The sequence below is a fragment of the Primulina eburnea genome, chromosome 8 (assembly GCF_022965805.1).
Source record: "Primulina eburnea isolate SZY01 chromosome 8, ASM2296580v1, whole genome shotgun sequence".
NCBI lineage: Eukaryota > Viridiplantae > Streptophyta > Magnoliopsida > Lamiales > Gesneriaceae > Primulina > Primulina eburnea.
Genome location: NC_133108.1, coordinates 39,872,335 through 39,898,522, shown reverse-complemented (window position 1 = coordinate 39,898,522; position 26,188 = coordinate 39,872,335). Strand labels below are relative to the sequence as shown.

General features: G+C 33.2%; 2 protein-coding genes, 1 long non-coding RNA gene and 1 pseudogene across 11 annotated transcripts; all 4 read left to right on the top strand.

Moving 5' to 3' along the window:
• Positions 1-9,448: 9,448 nt before the first annotated feature.
• Positions 9,449-11,503, top strand: LOC140839704 (protein CHLOROPLAST IMPORT APPARATUS 2-like; annotated as a pseudogene).
• On the top strand, positions 11,470-18,268 carry LOC140839705 (tRNA-specific adenosine deaminase TAD2). 9 transcript variants are annotated; one of them, XM_073206612.1, is made up of 10 exons: positions 11,470-11,652; positions 12,946-13,028; positions 14,196-14,267; positions 14,599-14,630; positions 14,928-14,994; positions 15,113-15,272; positions 15,357-15,453; positions 15,935-16,038; positions 17,334-17,420; positions 17,757-18,268. In XM_073206612.1, the coding sequence occupies exons 3-9, from the start codon at positions 14,196-14,198 to the stop codon at positions 17,372-17,374; spliced, it is 573 nt and encodes a 190-aa protein (XP_073062713.1). In that variant the 5' UTR covers positions 11,470-11,652; positions 12,946-13,028; the 3' UTR covers positions 17,375-17,420; positions 17,757-18,268. The 9 variants fall into 9 exon arrangements, with proteins under 9 accessions (XP_073062713.1, XP_073062715.1, XP_073062714.1 ...); XM_073206614.1 differs by lacking the exon at positions 12,946-13,028 and adding an exon at positions 12,333-12,447; XM_073206613.1 differs by lacking the exon at positions 12,946-13,028 and adding an exon at positions 12,333-12,451.
• A 670-nt stretch (positions 18,269-18,938) lies between these two features.
• On the top strand, positions 18,939-21,241 carry LOC140839706 (uncharacterized). Its single transcript, XR_012119779.1, has 4 exons — positions 18,939-19,224; positions 19,570-19,617; positions 20,169-20,263; positions 21,091-21,241. It is a non-coding gene; the product is annotated as an uncharacterized lncRNA (long non-coding RNA).
• Positions 21,242-21,881: 640 nt separating this feature from the next.
• On the top strand, positions 21,882-25,855 carry LOC140837971 (putative clathrin assembly protein At5g57200). The gene is made up of 15 exons (XM_073204050.1): positions 21,882-22,293; positions 22,376-22,445; positions 22,536-22,633; positions 22,920-23,058; positions 23,138-23,235; positions 23,368-23,448; positions 23,789-23,839; positions 23,915-23,980; positions 24,044-24,109; positions 24,217-24,297; positions 24,386-24,469; positions 24,545-24,727; positions 24,915-24,990; positions 25,105-25,229; positions 25,304-25,855. The coding sequence occupies exons 1-15, from the start codon at positions 22,213-22,215 to the stop codon at positions 25,673-25,675; spliced, it is 1,671 nt and encodes a 556-aa protein (XP_073060151.1). The 5' UTR covers positions 21,882-22,212; the 3' UTR covers positions 25,676-25,855.
• The last annotated feature ends 333 nt before the right edge of the window (positions 25,856-26,188 follow it).

Below are 26,188 nucleotides of genomic sequence, written 5' to 3'. Positions count from 1 at the left end.
AAAACTAGTGTATATAATAACTAAATATCTTGACACTCAAACCAAGATGCTCTAACGATAAAAATCCCAAATATGGTACTTTTCATCATGCCCATCATGGTCATATATAGGTTAAACATAAAATGGTCCCAAATCTTTGGTTTTAGATTGACTGTACCATAATCAGCCAAAAGTAATTACCAGCGGATGACGAAAACTTGATAATAAAATTAATTATATATCTTATTTTGTTAACACGTGTTCATATTACTACTCAAATCACTAATTAATTATTATTATTTTTTATCTTATCCGATCCTATAAATTTAAATTATTTATTATTCAACTGGTCATTTTATTAGCCGAATTTCTATATATTAATAAAAGATGGACATATGTTGTATATGTTATTATTTTTTTTAATTTGATCAAATATTACTAAAAAATTAACACGAAATTATTTCTAATTTAGAAGAGAGTCAAAAAATGCTCTGCTTCGAGCGTATTGAATTGATTTAATTGATTTTGAAATAATACATTCTCCAATCTATATATACAAAGAATTAACAAATAAAACAAAAAATGATAACAAGAGTTTGTTATGCTGTTGGGACCAAAGTCTATCCAAAAGACTCTTCTAGAATCCTACACGTGTCAATGATGTGTCACCCTACACCTGTCAATGATGTGTCAATGATGACACCTTCTGTTACTTAACTTCCCCCCTCAAGGTCAGCGTGGGGTTGAATATAACGCTGAGCTTGGTCCAAAAACGAGTAAAGGAGACTGTTGAGAGCGGTTTTGTAAGAACATCAGCTATTTGATCGCAAGAGGGTACATGTCGAACGACAACCTCATTTGAGATGACCTTTTCTCTAAGAAAGAATAAGTCAAGTTCAAAATGTTTGGTTCTTGAATGCAATACCGGATTTGCACTAAGGGCTATGTACTTAAATTGTCACACCATATAACTGAGACATTAGTGGAGCCAATGTGTAGTTCAGACAGAATGGATTTAAGCCAAAGAAGTTCAGCTGTAGCATTGGCTAAACTTCGATATTCAGCTTCTGTGCTTGAGAGAGAAACAACAGGTTGTTTCTTAGAACTCCACGAGATTGGCGAGTTGCCAAGGTACCAGCAAAAGCCAGACGTGGATCGCCTATCATCAATGTCATTACCCCAATCCACATCAGAATATCATGTTAATGTAAGTCTAGAGCCTACAGTAAGATGTATGCCATAATTCAATGTACCATGAAGATATCGAAGGATTATCTTGACAGCCTTCCAGTGCAAGTGAAGGGGGTTATGCATGAACTGACACACTTTATTCACACTATAAGAAATGTCGGGTCTTGTGAATATCAAGTATTGAAGTGCACCAACCGTACTTCGATATAAAGTTACATCTTCAAAGGAATCCCCTTCTTTAGTTGATAGTTTAAGATAAGAAACCATAAGAATGGTAAGAGGCTTGGCTTTGTCCATCTTAGTCTTAATAAGTAAATCTTGAATATAACTTGCTTGAGAAAGAAACAGACTGTTCCGAGTTGGCTAAGAGACTTCAATGCCAAGAAAATAGGAAAGATCACCAAGATGTTTCAACGAAAATTGAGAATTCAAACTATGAATGAGCTCTTGAATCTCTGTATTATTACTCCCTGTTACAATAATATCATCAACATATACCAGAATATAAATAAATGATGAGGAACGAAGCCGAACAAATAGAGAGGAATCATCTTTCGAGGAATGGAAACCAATGCGCTGGAGAGTGGTCTTAAGCTTGTCAAACCAAGCACGAGGGGCTTGTTTTAATCCGTAAATAGCTTTATGCAGCCTGCAAACCAATGATGGATTTTCCTTTTGTTGTTCAAAGCCTGGAGGTTGTTGCATGTGAATGATTTCATGAAGGTTACCACGAAGAAAAGCATTATTAACATCCAATTGTTGTATGCTCCAGCCTTTAGTAAGTGCAATGGTAAGGACCAATCTGATTGTAGTTGGTTTCACAACAGGAATGAAAGTTTCGGAGTAATCCAAACCAGCAGTTTAGGAGTATCCCTTAGCAACAAGACGAGCTTTGTAACGAGCTATAGAGCCATCAGGATGTTTCTTCAATTTATATACCCATTTACAGCCAACAATGAGAGTGTTGGGAGGTACAGAAACCAAGGACCAGCTGTTGTTGTTGAGTAAAGCACGATATTCATCTTGCATTGCCTGTTTCCAATCACTGTGAAGTAAAGCTTCTTGAAATGTTGTTGGTTCAGTAGTAGTACAGTGAAGAATATGATATGCTTTGGATTTAAAAACTCCAGCCTTGGATCTTGTGAGCATGGAATGAGTATTTGCAGGTAATGAATCTAATGGTGTACCTGTATCACATTCAGGAGCAGAGGAAGGTATTGGAGTACTGTATCACATACAGGAGCAGAGGAGGGTATGGAAGATGAAGAACTAGAGGAACTCGAGTGATGATAACCAGAGGAAGGAGTGGCTATGGGATAGGAAGAACTGGAATCAGTAGGGACTTGTATGGGAGGAACATGAAGAAATGGTTGAGGAGAAACAAGTGAAGAAGGAATTGAAGTGATGGATGGGGAAGAGACAGATGATGGATGCCGAGAAGAAAGAAAGGGAAACGAACATTCATCAAACTTCACATGTCTGGAAATATATATATGTCCATCACTACTCAAGCATTTATATCCTTTATGCTTGGTGCTATAGCCAAGAAAAGTGCATGCTTTAGAGCGGAAGGCGAGCTTGTGAGGGTTATACACTCGGAGATACGGAAAACACAAGCAACCAAAACCACGAAGAAACAAGTAATCAAGATTAATATTAAATAACTTCCTACTGGGAGTTTGACCATGCAAACGAGAGGAGGGTAGTCTATTAATTAAATAGATTGCTGTGGAGAATGCATCATCCCAATAGGTAAGAGGCATATGGGCGTGAGCAAGTAAAGAAAGACCAGTATCTACAATGTTTCTATATTTTTGTTCCAGACACCATTTTGTCGGGAAGTATATGGACAAGACACACGATTATCTATTCCAAATTTTTGGAAGAAATGAACTAATGAAAGATATTCCCCTCCCCAATCGATTTGAAGAGCTTTGATTTTGTGATTGCATTGCAACTCAACATTAGTTTTAAACTTTTGAAAGACTTTAAACACCTCAGATTTGTTTTGGAGGAAAAAAATCCAAGTATATCGACTAAAGGCATCAACAAAACTAACATAGTATTGGAACCCATTGGTGGAAACATTATAAGCTTGTCCCCAAACGTCCGAGAAAATGAGTTGAAGTGGTGTAGAGTAGACTGTGTTAGAATCAGGAAATGGAAGTCTTTGATTTTTACCTAATTCACAAACAGAACAAAGAGTAACCTTATCATTTCTTTGAAACAGAACATTACAACTATTTAGGACTTGTTTTACAGTAGAAAACATGGGGTGACCCAACCTATAATGTCATCTAGCTAATGTGGATGATGCCACTTGAGGAGTGCTTTGTGCATGTTGCACTTGATTTAAATTGGAATTAAGACTGAGGCAGGATGCAGACTTGGGTGAGGGATGATCAAGTTTGCCAAGATGAAATCTGTATAATCTTTCATGTACAGTGCCTTTGAGAAGCTGGACCTTGGTTGTTAGATCGTTCACAACACATAATTGTGGGTGTGATTCAAAGAAGACATTATTGTCTTGAGCAAATTTGCTTACACCAACAAGATTTTTGGTAAGCTGAGGAACACAAAGCAGGTTATTTAAATGATATGTGCGAGAGTTTCTATTTGAACAAGAGTGAAAACGTGAAGCACCTATATGTGAAATAAGTAAACCAGATCCATTACCAACATAAACTTTACCTTCACCTGTGTGCTCAGACCCAATAGTAAGATTAGCAAGATCGTTCTTGACGTGATGGGATGCTCCAGAATCAGGAAACCACCAATCTCCATTGAACGTTTCTGGTTGCTTCATGGCTACTGCAATAGAAGGAGAGTAGGATTGTTCTCTATTCTGATTCGAAGATGGCTGGAAGAAGGAACCTGCGCCTCTGTGTTGTGGAATGAAGTCCTTGTCAAATCGATAGTATCTTTTTCCCGCAACATGTCCTGAGTAACCACAGATTTGACAAGTTGGGCGATTGTTGTTGTTCCAATTCTTTCTGCCGCCTCTAAATGTACGGCCACGGCCACAAGAGAAGAAACCTTGAGTCTGAGTATCCCGTCCTTTTGCTTGAGAGAATGTAGTAGCATTGATGTTGGGAGTGCTTCCATCAGTATTAGACGTGTAGGATTCAATGCGTGCCCCATAAGTAATGCGCTAACATCTGCAGGTGAGAGGGCCTCAGCTCTGGAGGTAATATGAACTAAAAAAGCTCTGGAGGTAATATGAACTAAATTATCATCACCTAATTTTACATGAGTAATTTGGTTGGATGGATTGACGAGTATGAGATTTGGGTTAGTGTTGAAATTGTTTGGAGAGATGGCCTCCGCCATTGGGGCGGGTCTGATACCAAGTCAGGAAATGCTTTGCTTCAAGCGTATTGAATTGATTTCATTGATTTTGAAATAATACATTTTCCAATCTATTTATACAAAGAATTAACAAATAAAACAAAAACTGATAACAAGAGTTTGTTATGCTGTTGGGACCAAAGTCTATCCAAAAGACTCTTCTAGAATCCTACACGTGTCAATGATGTGTCACCCTATACATGTCAATGATGTGTCAATTATGACACCTTTTGTATGTAAATAAGAGTTATTCGATTTAAAATAGAAGTTTTGTTTAAATTTTTTTATATTTAAAAAATAGAGTGACTTGAGGAGGTTTTTAGAAGGGTAATTATGGAACTAAATATTTTTGTGTTCTATAAAATATTTGCTCTAAAGATCTCACACTTAATAATATAATAATATAGATATAAAATCGACTCGGTCCATGAATTCTCTTTAAATTAAAATATAATTATTCTTTTAATAGTTCATAAGCTGGTGTGATTAAATTATGTTATAAATGTATTTTAGATCAGATGTGCTCATAGACTTTGGTCATATAATTTGAGCTTTTGGTGAACAAATTAAATCTATAATAAAGTTCAAATAAATAAATTGGAAACATATTTGAACCATTAATCGAATATAATTCACGTTGCGCTCAAATTTGAACCATATATAAATTAAATATAGATCAAATTTCGATTATAAATCGAATGTAACTAGTCATCTAAAATATATTTATTCTATTTGAGTTTGAGCTCGAACATAAAAAAGGTTATTATTCCACTTATGTTGGTGTGTTTGCATCCTCATATAATGGCACTCCTCTTTGAAGATAACTGAAAAAAATTAAGTTTTTTTTGTGTATTTTTAAACAAACGAGTTCAACAGCACTCACATAACAATATGCTCTTTTTTTGGTAATATTGTCACACATCATAATTTCCTCTAGTACAATTCCTAATTTTTGAAAGAGAATTTTTAACTTTGCAATTTGTGATATATTATTCCAAAAATAAATTACAAAAGATAATTTTAAAGAATAGGTCTTTCATAATACGGTCTCACGGATCGTTATTCGTGAGACGCATCAATCATGTCCATATTTACAATAAAAATTAATATATTTAGATAATTTTTCGTAGGTGACCCATATAAAATATTTGTTTAACAAAATTGATCCGTGAGATCGTCTAACATGAGTTTTTGTGTATTTTAAAAGCTATAGTTTGAACTGAAATCCTTAATTTTGAAATAGAGTGCTGGAAAAAATGGACTGATCTCTCCATTGATACCCGAGGATTTTGAGTCAAATCCAAAAATAAATCCAAGAGGACTGAGGACTTAGATTCAAAATAGCCAATATCATATCATCATGCATAAAGAAAAATTATACGCTTCAAAAGGAACTCGTAGAGAATGTAAACTTCAGGATGGTGAACAAAATTTTTAAACATTTGTTTTTACGAAAAAAATATATAATGTGTAAAATGTTATTTTCAAAATTTGTCATTTAAAATGAACAATTATTATTATTCGGGATCGAGGGCGACAAAACAACGTAACACTATACATGTTAACATAGCTTGCTTCTTCGGGATGGAACACGTGCAAATAAGGACCCTCACGTATGGTCGCCAAAGGCCACACAAAAGGTCTATAATACAAAAATTGTGTTTTGGTCTTTTTTGGCTCTTCCAATTATGCTCTTATGTGATATCAATATTACATTTTTATTTTTATTTATTTTTTATTTCAATAAATACTTTTGTTTTTTTTATCACAACAATTCAAATAGCATTTTAGTCCCTCGATAATTCGTCAAATTTCACTTTAGTTCTTCGATAATTATATAAAAAAACTGTCCACACACGCATCATGTGTGCACAGTAGCCGGTAATAATAATGGGGTAGCATGCTTAAGATAGAAAAGTAGAAATTATATCAAGAAGTCCATGCATGTCGATTATTAGGATTGGATTACATTTATTACAGAGAGGCAAGGATAGCCGTAGGTTGTTAGCTTAAATGGAAAAAATATTTGAAATTTCATATATAAGTTTGAATAAAAATTTTTTTTTTTTGCATTTTTATATCATACTAATTCACTATATTTATTAAATATAAAAATTCTCGTGAGATTATCTTATAGGATAATTTTGGGAAATAAATATTTTATTTAGATCAATCATAGAAAAATTTTATTTTTTATATCAAAAATATTGTTTTTATTGTAGATATTGGCAGAGTTGATTCATCTCACGAAAAAAGATATATGAAACTATCTCACGAGAGATCTACTATTTATTAAGGGAGGGTGTAATGGTTATAGACTTTTAATGACTTTTATAGGAGTTTAAAAGTCTAGAGGTATTCAAACTAGACTTTTATATACTCGTAAAAGTTTAGTGGTATTCAATATAAACTTTTGTATAATTTTAAAAAATTATGTGATATTCAAACTAGACTTTTAAAAACTCTACAAAAGTCTATAGGTATTCAAAATGTCAATAAATTTTTAATGACTCTATGGAATTCTATTAAGTACAAGAATTGTAGTCTAAGGTACAACAATAAAATGTCAACAAAAGTCTTTGATTCAACCTAAAGATTTGGATGTACATTTAATTGAGAAATCTCTCAAATTCAATACAAACTTTCATTCTTTTCTCACCTATATTTTTCCTTTTATTTGTACTTTTTAAAAACATAATTAAAATTTAATTTTTATTAATTATTATATAACATTTTATTTTTAATTATTTTTTTATAATTTTAGTTAATCTATATCTTAAATTATTGTATAAGCAAATTCATACCGATATTGTACCAAATTTTCGGTATACAGAACAAAAAAAAACCTTTACATTTTTAAAAAAATTATAATTTATTGTTTTAAAATATTATATATTTTAAAATTTTTGTATATTTTTCCGATATTTCGGTATATATCAAAATTTCAAATTGGATATCGTTACCGTACCGAAAAATTCTGTATTGTTACCGTACCGTATCAAAAGCTTCGGTATATTTAAAATTCGGTAAATTCAATATTTTTTTGTTACGGGAATCTCGGTATGCCGAAAATTCTGTATTTTTTCTCACCTCTAACAGGGCTTGTATTGGCATGTGCTATATTACACAATTTTCTTTGAAAGAAGTGTCAATTTGATGAATTTCAAATTGAACTAGATAATGAAGCTCAATTGTTTTGAGTGTTCTTATAATAAAATTTTATTATGAACTTATAAAAATATTATTCATTAATATGTTGAATTGACATAAAGAATTGAAATTTTGATTTCGATAAATTGGATAGTTCATTTGTCGTTTTTCACAAATTAAATTGATTTAATTTTTAATTAAGTAAAATTCATTTACATTCATAAAAATAATAATTTAAAATTGAATAGGTTATCTATGTCCAATAATTATTTAAAAAAATTAATAAAAAATAAATCACAATTATAAACTACAAAATTCACATAATTCTGTGAAAAATTTACAAAAGTCTACAAAAATCTTGGAAAAAAGTCTATAAGAGTCTATGAAATTTGTTTTACAATTCTATGAGATTCCATAAAAGTTAATAAAAATTCATCAACTCCACAAAAGACTATCATTTAAAAAAAGTCATTAAAAGTCTTTGAAAGTATAGAATGAATACACCCCCTAAAATATATAGACTTGTGATCGAAAAAATTACACACATATATATACGTGTTTGTATGTATGTATTAAAAAATCTAAACTTTTCAATCAAAATATGTTACGCATCATTCTCCTCCTAGATTCTAATTTATTCCAATTAGTATAATATAAACTTTTTAACCTTGTACAATGCACGATATATATGGTGTTTATTGGAGAATAATTTTAGTAAGTGTTTTCTGAAAATTTGTATTTTAAAACTAAATTGGAAAATATGATAAATCTTTGGTCTTTTTTAAACATAAAATTCCATTAATATATATCAACAATTCTTTAATACAAATGCACGAAAATATAGAAGCTGAAAATTGGAAACCATATCTGATTGGATTCTTTTAAAGTTTCCATTCAAATTCCCCAAAATTTGGGAATACGATGATTTATTTTCAATTTTTAAAAACTGTATTCCATGGTATAAATGTTGTTTGAAAATGTGAGGAAAATTATATTTATAGTCTTGTAATTTACATGTTTTTAATTTTTGGCCCAGTTAAAAAATGAATATGCATGTTTAGTCATATAATTTGCATTTTTTTTCTTTTTTTTTATCTTGTTAAGGGTGTATTTGTATTTTTAGTCCTTTAATTTCTATTCTTTTCCATTTTTAGTCGTGTTAACGATGAATTAGCAATTATAGTCATATAACTTGCATGTTTTTTTTATTTTCGGTCTTTTTTAACCGGAGTATGTCTTGTTTAATTCTAAATAATATTTTGAAAAAATCCCACAACACATATGCAAGTTTTCTTTCAAAAATCTGTCAGTATCCACGTCTACAAAAAAAGGACCAACGCTGAAAAAACACGCAAGTTATAGGACTAAAATGAAAATTCCGCGTTAACATGACCAAAATAAAAAAAATGCAAGTTACATGATTAAAATACAAATCCACGGTTGATGATAAAAAATGAAAAAAAAAAAAATATGTAAATTACAAGACTAAAAATGCAAAATCATTTTTAATAGTACCAAAAGTGGTAAAAGTTCAAATCAAATGATCAAAATGTAATTATCCCAAAAATGTGTTATTTCGTTGAAAATTTGGTGGAAATGACATTTTTGAACATCACTTGCATAGGAAGATTTGAGTTGGAGGGATGAATTTGAAATGAAACTCATGTGTCTGTGTGTGCAATAGTAATCGGCTGCGTATCATCCTAGCCCTTCACTCCTCTCCCGTGAATACTTACTACTGTAAGCATACATACTGTCTCCGTTCTTTCTTTTTTTTATGTTAATATATATATATATATATATTTAGATATTACGTTTTCCAAGAGATATATAACTTTGGGACCTGGGATTTTTTTTTTTTTTTTTGTGTTGAGTCGTTGATATTTCAAATATAGATTGAACGTACTTTGATTCTTGTCACTAGTTTTTTGCCCAGAGAGACTGTATCTTTTCTGGGATATTTGTTTGGAGGATTTTTATACGAGAAAGACAATACCTTTGATGATTCGACGATTTCAAAAGTGGTTTTTTATTTAGCTTTCTGGTGTCTGAACGCTGATTCTTTTTCCTCATTTTTTTGTCCTCCTTTCTGGGTTTTTGAAGGGTTCTTGATCGTTTCTCATAGCAATATAGCATAATATATTGCTAAAGTTTTTGGCTTTTTCCGCTTTTTTCATCTAAAAAACCCTTTCTATTTGGTTTGGTTCATATACTGAATAAAGTACTCTCCAGGGTTAAGGTTCTTGGATTTTCCCCCTTCCCAAGACATATTTCATCTCTTCAAACTCTTCTAGGCCCAAAATTTCTGACCAAAATTGAAAATCCCGTATCTGAAGTCCTCTGTTTTAGCTGGCCTCAATCCATAAACCACAAAAATTCCAGTTCTTGAATTGGGTTATTCACCAACTTTGTCCTGCTTTTTGTTTTAGTTTGCTTGAAATGTCTTCTTGTTTAAGCGGAGTTGGCAGAGCCTACAGATTAGACCTTGAAATAATAAAATCCCCAACTTCTTGGATTTCAAAATAATCTTCTCCATCTTCAAGTCTCTCAGAATCCACCAATTCCCCGCTTGCAATCTCAACAAGAAAGCCAAGAACCCCAAGAAAAAGGCCTAACCAAACTTGCTACGAAGCAGCGTCCATTCTTTCCACAGCTTCTCCAAAATTTTCCCCAGCAAACACCTAAAAAATCCTTGCAAACTCACAAAATCATCGTTTGAAATAAAGAATCATTTCTTTTTAGAACCATCGGAGATTCTTATGCGGCCTTTCCAAGTGATCGATATCTCAGGATTCTTGCTACCAATTTTCGAAAGACCTCGGTTCCTTATTCTGCCTAAGAGTGCTGGAAAGTCATGCCAAAGTCCGGGAGAGATTGATTCTGAGAGGAGTTCCCTAGAAATCTGCGATGATTCAATTTTGGATGGGGAGATTGAAGAAGGGATTGATAGTATAATGGGAAACTTGAAAATGAATAAGGAATCAGCTACCGATACAAATCATGACAAAATTTCGCCAATGGAGACATTTTGCTATGGTTATCCTATTGGTCTGGGAGTTTATTATGGATTTGGGTTGAGAAGGGAATCGAGAGCAATGAGAAATGTTGACGAAGATGATGATTGGTGGAGATTTCCTAGTGTAAATGTTCTTGATGTCAATCCGAAAATGGGAGAAAATTGGATAGAAAAGAAGAAAAAGGTGGAAATCAAGAATATAGAATCATCCAAGGAGGACGCAGCCTCAAATATCATGCCAAACCAAGAAAATTTTACTTGTAAAACAGCTCGGGAGGAGTCAATTCCTCAGCCAAATGAACGGGTATTCTTGAAACTGAACTACGACAGCGTGTTGGACGCTTGGTCCGATAAAGATTCGCCGTATTCCGGTGATTCTCCCGTCTCCAATACTCCCGGAGATGATGTCCAAGTACGTAAGTTCATTTAGTCATTTATTTAAAGGGAGCTGAGCACTTGAACTTGGCTTCTGTTATTTTAGTTAATATATGATAGTTCTTTTCTTTTGCATTACATGTCACTTTTGGTAGGAATAACTAAAAGTGTACGGTGCAGGGACAATTTTTTAGAACGCCGAATACTCTGGACAACGGAGAGGGATGATAAAATCTTGAATCTGATTTTTGTTTTGCAGTTGAAGTTTTGATTTGTTTTAGGTTTGTTTTCGTTCTGTAGGTGAACAAGTTGGGTATCCGGAGGAGAGCATTAGTTGAAGTAATTTTTTTATTTATATATAATATTTTATATTTTAAATTAATGAATAAAAACTAAATCCCTAATTCTATTGTCTTCACTTTTCCCTCAGTCTTACGTTTCTGCTCTTCTCGTCTACAGGCTGCAAGAAACAAGAACAAGTCACAACTCACAACTGCACAAGCACTCTCGAGAATTCTACAGGCTTGAGTTGCAAGCACTAAATCCGTTATTCTACAGACTTCAGCTGTCTTCTCTCACTCTACAAGCACAAGGTAATTCTCGGTTGAAGGTCGATTCTTTCACTGCCACAATTCATGCCTCCCTTTGTTTTCATTTGGATTTCAGAAAGATTTTGAATTTCTGTTTTAATAATTTGTATGTCTGTTCGAGCATTTGGATTTCTTAATTTGAAAAAAATTGGTAGATGTGATGCTATACAATGATAAGCTCTTCCCTTTGAGTCAGAATTCCAACAAAATACATGGATCCATGTGCAGCGATCATTGGTGTTTTCTTTATGTAGTTTTGCGAATATCTTTTGTTGGGACTTGGTGTTGGGTATTCGGGACTAAGTTTCTGTGTTCATACGGCTATCTTTTATGCCATTTATGAGTATTTTGGACCAAGTTGATGCTTTAGCTTGGAAGTTGGATATTTTGGACCAACATAAATTTCTGAGTTCGTACAGCTATATTTTATGCCATTTTATATGGAATTGGAACTCTATTAGATGAATTCTTTTGGCATTTGAACTCCATAAATTTCAGTCGCATTTTCCCACATCCAACAATAATTTTCCAGGTTTGCGAGCCTAACATATAATGTGTTTACCATTTTATTCCCAACAATGGATTGTGAGGTTCGCGAGCCTAACAATCTCGTTAATAAAATAGTAAACTTACTTTAATATTTTAAAAAAAGCATTTAATAAATTTATCGAGCATAATAGCAGCCAATTTTGGATCCCAATTCAAAAGAAAAGGCCCACCACAATTTGATGCTCACACAAAAGGAACGAAAAAATTCTGGGGAAGGCGGAGAAGTGGGTGTTCTCCTTTCTTGTTCGAGTGGGTAAACTTTTATCTTTTGTGTAGTTTGATTTTTTTAAAAGTATTTCTAATTTGATTATATGCCAAGAATTATGGAATTCTTTTTCTAGTTGTTTACGTTTTCAATTTCGAAGTATTTCTAGTTTGATTTTAAGCGTGACTATTAAATTTTATTCAAGCATGCCTGCATTACAGTGATAGATTCATCTCTCTGTTAACCATAACCAATGCACATATAGTGACACAATGGTGCGTACCCTTTATATGTTTGTGAAAATGCCTCTGAGAAGTTCGATTTTGAAACAAGATTCAAACTCTGGAGCAGGGACGGATCTTTCCAAGGGCTGTGGCGCAGCCCCCAAAAAATAAATTTTTACCCATTTAAATGTTTATTATTATTACTATAATATACTATTATTATTATTATTAGCACACCCAAAGCCTAACCCTTTTAGGCTTCAGCCCAGTCCACCTTTACACCTCCTTAATTCTCATCCCATCACTTGGCCTTTTCAGGTTCTCAGCGCGGCGTCTTCAATAAGGGAGAGAGAGAGAGAGGGGCACGCACCGAACCTTAAAATTTATCTGAAGTAGAGAAGGTAATAATCAGGTTTACAATGAGAACCCTTTCGAGGATTATTTTGGAATTTGTAAAATTTGCAATGAGTTGAGTTGGTCTTCTCTTGTTCTTCTTTTCTTGTTCTTTGGGAGTTTTGATTTAAAAAAATAGTACTTTAGCAGGGAATACTATTAAAGGAAAACAGCAAAGAATTATTGATTCGATTCTTGATTTTTTCATTTTAGATTAGATTAGATTGATCCGATCCCATCGTATTACTTGAATCCTCTGTATTTATACTTCCATTTCAATTAAATTAGGGTGTGTACAAATCATTTGTTTCACAGAATTAATTTGAGTACAGAAATATCCCCATCTGTGCTATGATTTCTGATGCTATTTACCTTCTGGAAATCGAGTTCTAATTTTTTTTCTCTGTTAAAGTATATTATAAAACCAGATATTAGAGGGTGCATGTCACTGGTATTAGCAAAAAAGTGGAAGTGTTTTGTAACCCCAAAACCCCAAAATATTGGCAGCCTGGAGCCTTTAACTAAGGCCTAGGCCTAAACATGCCATGACAATAGTCAATACTTAAGTTGTTGTAGATTAATGGTACCTTTTTTGGATGGAAAGAATATTAGTTTCCATATGTTTTGAACTGCTTTCAATGGTTTAAATGGTTAAATATATTGGAATTTGGTATTGTTCTTAAAAATGATAATCGAATTCCACTATTAATTTTCTTCCTTTGGACGCAGGGCACAACTCGTTGACAGTATAATTTGTCTTTTTTGGTAATATGTATAACTTATTATATTAAGAGCCCATTTGGTTAAAGAAGTTCATGTGTTAAAAGCACTTTTTTAAAAACTATTTTCTTAAAAAATGTCGTGTTTGGTTACAAAAGCCATTGAGAAGCTGAAATTTATGGCTTTTTGGCTTTTTCTTCTAATTCTTTTTAAAATTTAAAACAAAAACACCTTTTAACATTTATCCAAACTTCAAATTCGCTTATCTTTTTTTTTTAATAAAAGCACTTTAAAAAGCTGGAGTTATTTAAGTGTTTTTAAGTTATAACTTCTGAATCCAAACTCACTCTAAGTTCAAGTCCCCGAACTCTAATCTGTGGATCCGGTCCCTGCTATGGAGTGTGAGCTTTTGATGCTCTACTTATGTCTTTCTTATTTTTTTTAACAAAATACAGATGATGTCTTCATTGGAGGAAGCAATGCCTGATGATGTTATGTTTATGAAGCTTGCTATACAACAGGCAGGTGTTCAGTTATCCACTAACACTTTTTTTGTGGGTCTACAGGCTTTTTATGCAGTTGATGCAACGATCGTTTAAATTTATGATTTTTCTATCTGAGTAGAAGCCTTTATTAGATTAACATGAATATGTTAATCAAGTCAACTAAGATCAATAAATGAGTCAATACTAATACTGATCACAAATGCTCAGTTCTTGGGTAGAACCGTATCTTGATGTCATTCTTTTTCGCTTTACTGATATACTTGAGTACTTTGGGTATGAAAATTATTGAACTATTACCCAGAGTATATTGAGATGATTTTGATTATTCCCACCTCTCCCTTGCCAGGCTAAGCTTGCCTTGGACAACCTTGAAGTACCAGTGGGGTAAGCTTCTTATGTTTTAAACAATTATTTTTCAAAAAAATTTCCTCATTTTCCAGATGGGAAAGCAAATATCAGTAATAATTGTAACTGAAATATTAGTTGGAAAAATGCAGATAAACAATTCAATGGGGGAAACAATTTTCTGAGTGATTCTTTATAATATCCATGATATAAGTCCCCATTGTACCCTTTACGATAGGAATAGATCGATAAGATTGAGACTTTTATTATGTGGCAGAAAATTGATTACCAAGTTTTCATGTAATCCTTATTAAACTTCCGTTGTCATTAAATCAGTTGTATTATTGTTGAAGATCAGACTGTCATTGCCTCGGGGAGAAATCGGCCTACTGAGATGAGAAATGTATGATCTCTTATTTGGGAAAATATAATCTCTCTTGAATTTGTACTTCCTCAATTTTGTTTCGCTCGTATGTCCTTCTTGTAATATGTGTATTATCATTTTCATTTGTTATCTACAGGCCACTAGGCATGCAGAGATGGAAGCAATTGATAAGCTGCTTGAGCAGTGTCAGAAAAGTGGGTTAACGAGGGGTGAAATTTCTTTGAAATTGTCACAGTGCACCCTTTATGTTACATGTGAGCCATGCATAATGTGTGCAGCAGCTTTATCTATCATTGGTATGGCAAAACAAATACTTTGACATTTTTCTTGTTGCTTTTAATGGTGATCCTTTTGGTTGTCATCACTTGATTGTCAATCAGGTATTAAAGAAGTATACTATGGATGTGCAAATGAAAAGTTTGGAGGTTGTGGATCGATAATGTCCTTGCACAAATACAGCTCAGGAGAATATACAAGGTTTGAATATGAGATATAATCTTTTTTCAATATTATGGCTTGTTTGTGGAAAAGCTATAGTTTATAAATCATATCAAGATGTTATTTTTGAAGTGACTCTGTGATTATTTGTAATATTTGGTGAATGCTGAATCGTATGCTTCAACCTTTATGTCTCCTTTTGTTATGTGTGCCTGTATTGTATTTTGGTTATTGGAATACACTACTTATTTTCACTACTCGTGCTGCGGTATGGAATTTGCAAATTTCTGGGGATAATAATCTTTGTGAAAAGTGTAGCTTTCTGTGCTGTACTTGATTTTTACTACCTTCACACCATGAATCGGGAGTAGGCTTCCATAACTGAACACAAATTTGTTTTAATAGTTTTTACCTTTGTTATCGTGTTTTGATTTCTCTTTTCAGTTGGTAACATAACTGAGTATAGGGTTCCTTGTTTTGTTTTTTCTTTTCCTTTTTGTTATATTTTTATTTTTGACAGTGACGAAGGCTCAAAAAGAAAGGAATTTAAGTGCACCGGAGGAATAATGGCATTAGAAGCTATCAATCTTTTGAGAAGCTTTTACGAACAAGGAAATCCCAATGGTATGTATATTTATAAGAGCCGGTGATACTTAGGAATTAATACTTTCACTGTCCCATCTTGTTTAGACATCTCATCTGATGCCTCTCATTCTAAATGGCAAACTTCTTTCTTCAATTTCCCTCTAATTAAAAGTAATGATGTAGCACCACTTTCGCAACCTTAACTTGTAAGGAAAAATGTTTTTTCAAATTTCTAGCAACGTAAAATTCCATGTTTCATATAGTTGTCAAAAGTGCAGAATAGGAGATCATTAGCTTCTCCCCTTTCCCTTTGAGGGATGCCAATCCCACATTCTGGTGCCGTGATGAAATCATAGGTATTGTTCCACTTAGTGTGAAGCCAACTTCAGTAGCAAAAGAACCATGTTACAAGAAAAAACTTTATGAATTATTCTGAGAAACAACAAGATATTGGAAAAATTTACAGCATGTAGCATACGACTTATCTTCCATGTCACCAAAGCCTGATGGAACTTTAATTCATTTTTTGGACATTGTTGTCTCCATAAATATTTTGACACCTTCCACAATTTAAGATGAAGGATAGGTACAAAAGGCTCCTTTATCTTATTTCTCTCGAACTGGTGAGGAAGACATTTGGTCAAGGGAATAACTATAAAATATTATAGTGGATGAGTAAACTGACACTTTTTGCCCCATATTCCCCCAACATACTTGTGTTGATTAAATGTATAAAACATATGAAACATATTAAAGGAATGTGAACTTTATACGTCCACCACCCTCCACAACACTTGATTTCCATTTTGGTAATTTTTTTTGCTTGTGGTTTACCAGTTCATTGGTTTTTAGGACAGCATATGTAGTTTGCACTTCGAGTAAAAGCATTCTCGTCCCTTGACATTAATCAATAACCTTATAAATGCTAAATTTTATATTTAGTTGTGGTCTTAATCTACTGATGATGGTCATACTTATTGTTGTAAAATTCTCCAAACATTTACAGTGTCATCTGAACTTCTTTTCGCTGATGCGACATTTGATTTGATTAAAAACAAAAGGAATTTTGTCTCATAAAAAGTTGATAGGAACGTGCAGTGTTTATTATTTCAGTTATTGGCTTGAGGTCACAACTTCTTCACCATTCACGAATTTTTGTTACATAAAAATTTATGGTGGACATATGGTGCTTAATATCTGAATTATTCAGTCTCAGGCCACGGTGCTTAGTAATTCCATTACCTGAATTCTTTCATGTTGTCAACAATTTGATTTTAAACGAAATCGACTCTTCTCTTTTTCTTTGACAATTTGTTTCTTTTAATATGACTTAGCTCCAAAGCCTCATAGAAAACTGATGCAGCCACGGGACTAAAACTTATACTCTACATCAAGTTTGGTCTTGTCTGCTACTGAAAGAGGTACATGCTTCTGCAATCTTGTCATTACGTCGTTATTTCCTATCTGTTTTATTTTGCTATAATACCCTCTCTTAAGGATGATTCATCATTTGATGCTCTCTGTCCTCTATACATGAATTACTGTTATAGAAGAACCTAGGCGAAAATAAGTCATGCTAACCTTCTATCTAAATTACTTGGTACCATGTCATACGTACGGTCTTCCATTCACATCTCATATCTCAGACATGCTCTCTATTTGGTTTTTGAAATGTTCTCTTCCATCTTCTCTTTGAAAATGATTGTACGAAATTACATTTGCTTCTTCACACCTAACCATGTCACTGACCCTGCCAGGTACTTCGATTGAGAAAAATTGATTCGGCTCTAAAGAACCAAATTAAGGTTCAGTTGATGCATTTTGACAGAACTTGTCACTAGTTTGAGGGAGTGAAGAACCAGAATTGGAATTCTTGATTGCATTGATAATCCAATTGAGTTCGATTTGATTCTGGTTTTTTCGACATAGTGAGACAGTTTTCAATCATTATTTATTTTCTCTTTCGTGATCAAACGGATAATTTGTAGAAGCTGCAAAAAACCATGTTCTTTGAGATTGCAAGAAACTTGGAAACTAATTGCTATTACATTCTTGAGTGAACTGATCTTGGCCAATCTGCTAACCTAGCAATGTCCATAAAACTCACTCATAAATGTAGTAAACCCTCAGCTGCTCACTCTCTACCATACTATTAGTTGGTCACACGAATTTCTCTTAATGTGGATGAATCTGAAATGGAAGCCTTGTTATCCTTTTTCCGAGGTAACCTACTGTTCGAAATTGAATGACATTAAAAGATGTTTGTTTCTGTTGGTATATTATGTTTGATGTTAAAATCTTATCCTTTCAATTTTTTATTATGTTAAACATGAATAAAACAATATTTAATTACGGGGAATTAATAATCTTGGTCCAGTGATATGCATTTTTATTTAATTAGCGTTCGTTTTCATCAAGTGTAGATGTGACATCACATGAGACATGTGTGACGTCACGTATTTCAACATTTCTAGAATTATGTTAGCACTCGGACGAAAAATAATAAAATTTGAAATAAAAGTTAATTGACAACATGATAAAAACGAATTACATTACTAATATAATTATTATTATCAAATTTAATTTTTTTTAGAACAATCAACCCATGTTATAAAATTTAAGGAAATTTAATTTATTAATGTAAATATAAAATAAAACTATTCATGGTAATAATATTTTTATATGCAGAGCTAAACAAATGTCATGACAAAGGCCTTTTGGGAGAATTTGTGTTTCACCAAACTACAAATTCTCGAGTCTGTGTTGGAATATATTTATGCTTTGTACGTGGCAAATTATACTTTTCCCTCTTCCCCTCCCTTTTCCTAGGAAAACAAATCCCCAAAGCCTTCAAAAATTGTGAAGAGCAAATATTTATTCATTAACAGTTTTAATATTCAATGCAAAACACTTTACCATTTAGTGGTAAAAAATTGTGAAGAGCAAAATTTGAAGAGCAAATATTTATTCATCACCAGTTTTAATCAAAAAAATTAGTTCTGCACCAGTTTTAATATTCAATGCAAAACACTTTACCATTTATCAACATATCATGTACATTTTTTTGATTCACTGGTTCTGGAATGTGACTCAGCACATACACATTCTTAAAAGTTAAATCAAACATGTCGCAGAGCGATTCTTTTTGAAGTTCAAACTGATGGCTGGGGATGCTTTGATAGTGTTAATTGGGACCCTACTCATTCAGATTGTGTGGTACCCCAGGTATGCCAATTTCTCTTACTGTGATTGTATCAGAAAGGCCATGATGTTCCCTAATTATTTAATCCTTTCTTGTCTGAATTCTAGTGTTAAAATGTTACAAAATCTATGGATTCTTGTGAAGTTTAAGCTGTGCATGAATATTATTGTATTCCATGACGTATTTACTTATTTGTGAATTTCCTACTCAATTTCCCCAGACCTGATTATAGATGTTTTCCATGGAATTTGGATTTGATTTGATGAAGTAAAAACTGTCTGTAATGTAAAGATAGCAGATGTAAAGTTGTTCTTAAACTACATATTTTTAAACAACTTACAATAACTCAAACACCCTTGCTGATTTAGGAGCTAGAAACGGAAGAAGTTATGAAGCAATTGAAGTACATGGAAAAGGTACTCTATTTGAATCCTCGAGGATTTACTTTTCGTTCTTGTTATTTTCGCTCCCGAAATATCCTTATTTATTCCCGCTTTCTTCTCTGAAATATTGATGGGGTCGAGGTAGATATCTTTGTTTTTACTGTGAATATTATTAACTATGAAAACAATGGTCTTGTGGCATCTTCTTTCTGTGGATTCAATATAACATCATTTCTTGAATTTGATATATATATATATATATATATATATATATATATATATAGACATCAATATATCTTCACGAGTGAAGATTACTCTTATTTTAGTGCCACTAGGTGGAAATTTCCATTTGGAGTTAGTTACCTTTCGATTTTTAGTCATCCCGCCACTTCACAAGTTCTAGCTGGTGAAATGAAATAACTAAGGTGTTAGTCTACTGGTCCGATCGATCAATTGGATTTGCTGCTGCATCTGGGATGGTATATGTTCTTTACTTGTGTGTTCGTTCTGTCTGTTTTTTGCTTGAGCTATTGTACACATATTTAAACTATGACTGTTATTTATGAATATTACATGATCTGCAGTTGAGAACCCGGTTGGCTGCAAAAACCCGTAAAATGGATTATTCGAAGAGTAAAAGTTCAAAAGACCGTTCAGGGGTCTGGATGTTGAGATCATGGTAAGAATAAATCTTAATTTGAACGCATTTATTTGTTGGTTTTTAGCTCAAATTGGCCATTTTGAGTTCTTGATAAAGGTATCTATTGGAATTTTGGTGTTTTAAATTTGCTCCAAGAGTGTGTGTGTGTGTGTACAGACATACATATCAAGTCCATTAGTTCTTTTTTCAAATTCTGTTTCAAATCCAAACCCTCTGTCCAAATACAACTTGAGAGAATGGTTTGTTGTAAACAAAAGTTCAATCTTGGTCATATTTTTGTGTGCAATATTATGCGATCGATTTTATATTTGGAAGGCACACGGTATATATAATATAAAATATGAGAAAATTATTCTTTTTTTTTAATTCTTTAGGTTCGTCATCTTGTAATTTTAGTTGCAGTCTCAATCCTGTATGTTTAATTTTTTTGGCAATTTTGGTTCGATTTTGACAAGAAAAGCCCTTCCTCACGGAATTTGATGATTTGATATCGAAATTTGACTATACGACATAAAATGATGGATTAGTTATCCGCACAAAAATTATTTCATCTATTTATTTTAAAAATTCATATCTTCCATATCATCAAATTATCTAAAATAATAAATAAAACAAAAGGTCAATTAAAAAAAAAAAATCAAACAATCGGGCAAGGATTCACGAGCAGTCTCTTCTTCAACTTCCCCAATGACATTTTTCAAATCCTAAGTTCTAAATAGTTTAGTTTTACACAAAAATGGATTTGTGGATTCAATAAATAAGAAGCATTGATGCCATTGATCTTTCTGCAAAAAGAAGGTCTTATGTGAGATCGTCTCATACAAGTTTTTGTTTGCTGCAAATAGGTTTAGTGATCAAGTTCCCGATTCGATTGGGAAGCTTCAGTCATTGAAGATTCTAAATGTATCCAACAACTGGAAGCTTGCCCGAATCCATGAACATTTTTTAAGCCTTTTGGTGTTTGATATTAGTCATAAATATTTGACGAGAATCATTTTTTTGGGTAGGTGTTCCTTCTAATACAGATTGTTTCTTATTTTTGCCAATTGATTGATGTTTTTTTTTTTTTTTGCTTTTAATTTATTATTTTAGAGTATTTGATGATTTGGAAGATACGAATTTATAAAATAAGTAGAATAATTTTTGTATCATGGAGAACAATTTTCCCACCTTTTTAAAAAGTTTTAATTAATTTTTATGTCATATAGGCTAGCTCCGACATCAAATCATCAAATTCCGAATTTCTGACGAGCAAAGATTTTTCCAACCAAAATCGCCAAAAAAATTAAACATACATGACTAAAACTGCAAATTTACTATATAGCGGATTAAAATCATAAGATGACAAATATAACGAGTAAAAAGCATTTTTCAGTATAAAATGTAAAATGAAATATAATTTATAAGTCGATGAAATCAAATAAATGCGAAAATAAACAAATTTATGGCATTTTAATTGTTTCATTCAGGTAGTGGTGTTTCTCATATCAAGCTTGATGAATATATATTTTTTTAAAATAACATTGAAAAAGAAATTAACATCGGTAACTCGGCGAGACCTCAAGTATTAACTAAAATTATTCTTACATTTTTTATATTTTAAAAATCATATTTCTCTGGTTAAATTCTGATAGGATCCATAAATCTCCATGCATAAATTTGTAATTTGCATGAAAACCAGTTATCCATAACAGAATGAATTTTTCCAGTTATTGCCAATAATAACATCCAAAAACTAAAAAATGACCAAATAATTTACTCATCTCACATCTTTTCTCATATCCTCATAATTAAGGGACAATTATAAATTCATAGAAATAAAATTTATTTTATTTTGTTTTTGTTTTGGAAAAAACACAGTTTAAAGAACAAGAGAGGAAAAACAAATCAACCCCTTTCTTTTAAATCTTCTCTTCTTCTCTCCATTATCCAAGATTTGTTTGGCTATGGATTCTGCCTTTCTATAAATGGAAAGCTTGCGCAAAGCTTATGGGGCTCTCAAAGACTCCACAAACGTTGGTCTTGCATGGATCAATAGTGACTTTAAGGTATGCTTCATTTATATTCCAAACACATTTATATTTATACTTGTTTCATTATTTGGCTAATATTGTTTGGTTTTATTGTAAGGATCTGGATATTGCAATTATAAAGGCCACGAATCATGACGAACGTCCTCCGAAAGAACGACATATTAGAAGTAATGAATGCAATTTCTATTTTTTTTTCTGTTTCCTCATTGTTCCATCATTCAATTTTCTTTTCTTATTGTTCTTTAATTATCTTCCAGAAATACTTGTAGCAGTATCGGTATCGCGTCCTAGAGCCGACGTTGCCTATTGTATTTATGCACTTTCGAGAAGATTGTCAAAGACGCGTAATTGGATTGTACGTGATGGTTGTTTGTTTCATTTATTTCCATCAATGAGAAACCAAAGATTCCAGAACTTATAATTCTTGGGAGAATTATTTTTTATTTTTCTTATCAAAATGATGCAACTTTGGCTTATTTCATTTCAAATATTTAGCTGTTTAAACCATAAATCTTTCAAGAAACTGATGAAATTCGTTCTTTTGAGGCACTTTTCTTGAGATGATGCGATTAGAGGATCAAGCATGACATTCATTTCTGCGGGCTAATTCGGCTATGTGCTAATACCTGAGTAAATTTCAGGTTGCAATAAAGACTTTGATTGTTTTCCATAGGACATTAAGAGAGGCAGATCCAAGCTTCAGAGAAGAATTACTGCGGTACTCAGAGAGAAGAAATTTATTCCATGTTTCCAAGTTCAAGGATCACTCAAGTATTTTAGGTAAATAATTATTTTCTTGAGTAGTGGTTCAATAATTTTACTTACTGTTTATATAGTGCTTTGGATGATTCAAATGCAGCTTGGGATTGCTCGGGATGGATACGAACATACGGAGTCTTTCTCGAGGAAAGGCTCGAATGTTTTAGGACATTTAATTATGACACAGAATCTGATGAGGTACCAAAATCAGTTGTTGCAGAATCCAAGTTAAATGACATGTTTTTCGTATATTTTTACTCGAGCCTTGTATATGGGAACATATTTTGCAAAAAAACGAAGTGGTTTTTACTGTGGTAGTCATGTGGTAAGGTACATATATTGAAGGATGATGAACTATTGAGGAAGTTACCTGCAGTGCAACAGCTTCTTCATCGGACAGTCGATTGCCAGGTAATGTCTGATAGTTAAGGTAATAACATTGTCCCCCCACAGATGATTGTGAGAAGAGTATAAGCCGACGAATGGTCTGTATACTATCATCTTGGATGACTATTTCCGTAAAACGAGAATGAATTTGATATAGTTATGATCATTGAGCGGAGTCTGGATCTTGACAGTCCAGGATAAATGCTCAAAAATTTCAATCTGGGGTGGAATTATTTTTTTTCTAGTTAAATGTCAAAGAATCCAAGCACATATTTCGATTTGCAATACACATTTATAATCTATGAAGTTGCTGCATTAATTTTCCCCGGATATTAGTAGTATCTTATCTGTTGTAAATTTGCAGCCTCAAGGAGCCGCGAGCCACAATTTTCTCGTTCAATATGCTGTGGCCCTGGTATATTCATTCAACGTTTTCCATTATCCTATGAATCTGTTAGAAAGATTTTCATCCGAATCATTAACAATGCAGGTTTTGAAAGAGAGCTTCAAAATGTACTGCACTATCAGCGATGGGATCACGAGTCTTATTGCCAAGGTATAATCTTGTATTACATTTTCTGTTATGTTCGAAATGAATAATACTTTGTTCTTTCTCCAGTTTTTCAAAATGCCCAAGCACGAGGCTATTCAAGTTCTTAATATTTACAGAAGAGCTGCACAACATGTCAGTGTAACTTCCCGAGAATTGGTGTAGTTTTTCATATATTCCACAATGGTGCTGATCTTTATGTTGTTTCGATTTTTGTATTCTTGATCTTTTGTTTTGTTTAGACAGAACTTCTATCAAATTTTTACAAATTCTGCAAAACTTTGGCTCTTACTCGGACATCTCAGTTTCCCATACTGAGACAGGTATTTTTCAGTCATTCCGAAGTAAAAAATCCAGAAAACTTGTTCTGTTATGAGATATGAATTTGTTTATTTCTCAAAATGTGTATAGTTTCCACCATCGTTTCTTGAAACCGTGGAGGAATATGTTAAGGAAGCACCTCATGCAAGTTGTGTATCGTCAAATAGACAACTGGTAAGAACATTAACTGACTCATTCTAGGATGTTTTATACGTTAGCAATCCTACTTTTTACGATTAATTAAAATAGGAGTATCGAGTGAGAGAAGGAGTACGACAAAAATTCGAAGGTACAGGTCGAGAAGAGATTAAACAACAGGCAAAAGGATTCGAGAACGACTTAAAGAAGGTTGATTCGAAAGAGAAGCCCGAGTTTATAAATGAAAAAGGGACTCCAACCTTAATATCTGCTAAGAAGCCCACTGATCTCATTGTAAGTTATCCTTCCTCCATGTCTTCTCTACAAGATGACTAACATCAGGAACTGGCTGGCGGAGGCTGCGTAGGGATACTCTCTCTTGTAATTTCTAAATGGAAAAAATATTCAATTCATATGGGTTTTCCCTTGAATGATACGTGATCTGAACGTACTTCTTGTGTTTTATGCTAATTTTCTGCAGGCTTCGAACCAAGTAAATCCGAAAGCTTTGGCATTAGACCAAAGCAATGCATTGGCTCTTGCAATAATTCAATCAGGTACTCGAGATGAGAGCCCAAAAACGTCGACTGTTTGGTGGGAAACTTGCCAAACATTTTATATTTCTCACAAAACCAACAAGGGATGTTTTTGTTTTTGTTGTTCTTTTGCAGACGATAATCCACAATCAACCCATGATACATTGATCGATAACGGAAAAATGAACTCCGGGTGGGAGTTGGCACTAGTCACCGAACCAAGCAAAACGAACAGGGCCCAAGTTATTGATTCAAAAATGGTTTGTTTCCTCGTACTCGGATAGAAAATCGAAAAATCTGATCATGCGCTTCATCTCAAACTCAATCTTGGCAGGCGGGGGGATTTGACAAACTTCTACTGGATAGCCTGTATGAAGACAATGTTGCACGGAGACAGATACAGCTGCATCGTGCAGGATACAATTCTTGGCAAGAATACGAGGCAACTACACAAAACACACTGACTCGATACAACCCTTTCGCCACATCGAACGACGTTGAACCTCCAAGTAACTCGCAGTTGTCAATGATGCCTCAACTTGACCAGCAAATGACTTTTCATCAGCAAGAAAGTGGTACGGTGATGGTATCCTTGTATCCGTATCTGGTGCCACAAATGAGGAATCCGAATCTGAATCCGAATCCGAATCCATTTGGTGGTCCATTTATGATTTCAAGTGGAATGGGAAATCGTGCGTTACTTTAGGCTTGGTGATTGAGTTTTCCATCTCTGTTCTGCTGCTTTCTTTGATTTTTGCGGGGGTGGCGGGTAAGTAAGCGTACGGTTAATAATTTTATGATTTCTAACTTCTAATCATTTCATATAATTTTTTATTTTTATAACACACACCCCTCTTATAATTATGAAACAATAATAATAATACATCAACCTTTTGATGTTCCCCCTTAAACGTCCCTTAAATTTGGCTGAGTGGAATAGGCGAACGTTTAATCGGTGATCAAGAAGTCGAATCCTCATACCAACAATTTTTCGGACGAGTTTGTCGCGCATGGCTTGCTTAATGTAGATTATCTTCCTAACATGGTTTGTAAGCTGTTATATTGTTGCGGGGTTTACCAGTGCATGCTAAAAAATAGTACCTACGGATTCTTACGTCACAAAAATTAAGTAAGATTTTTGAGATTACCTAGATTTGGAGTCATGTAATGATTAATCGAATTTTGCACATTTGAAACCAAAAAAGACAGTTTGTTTCCC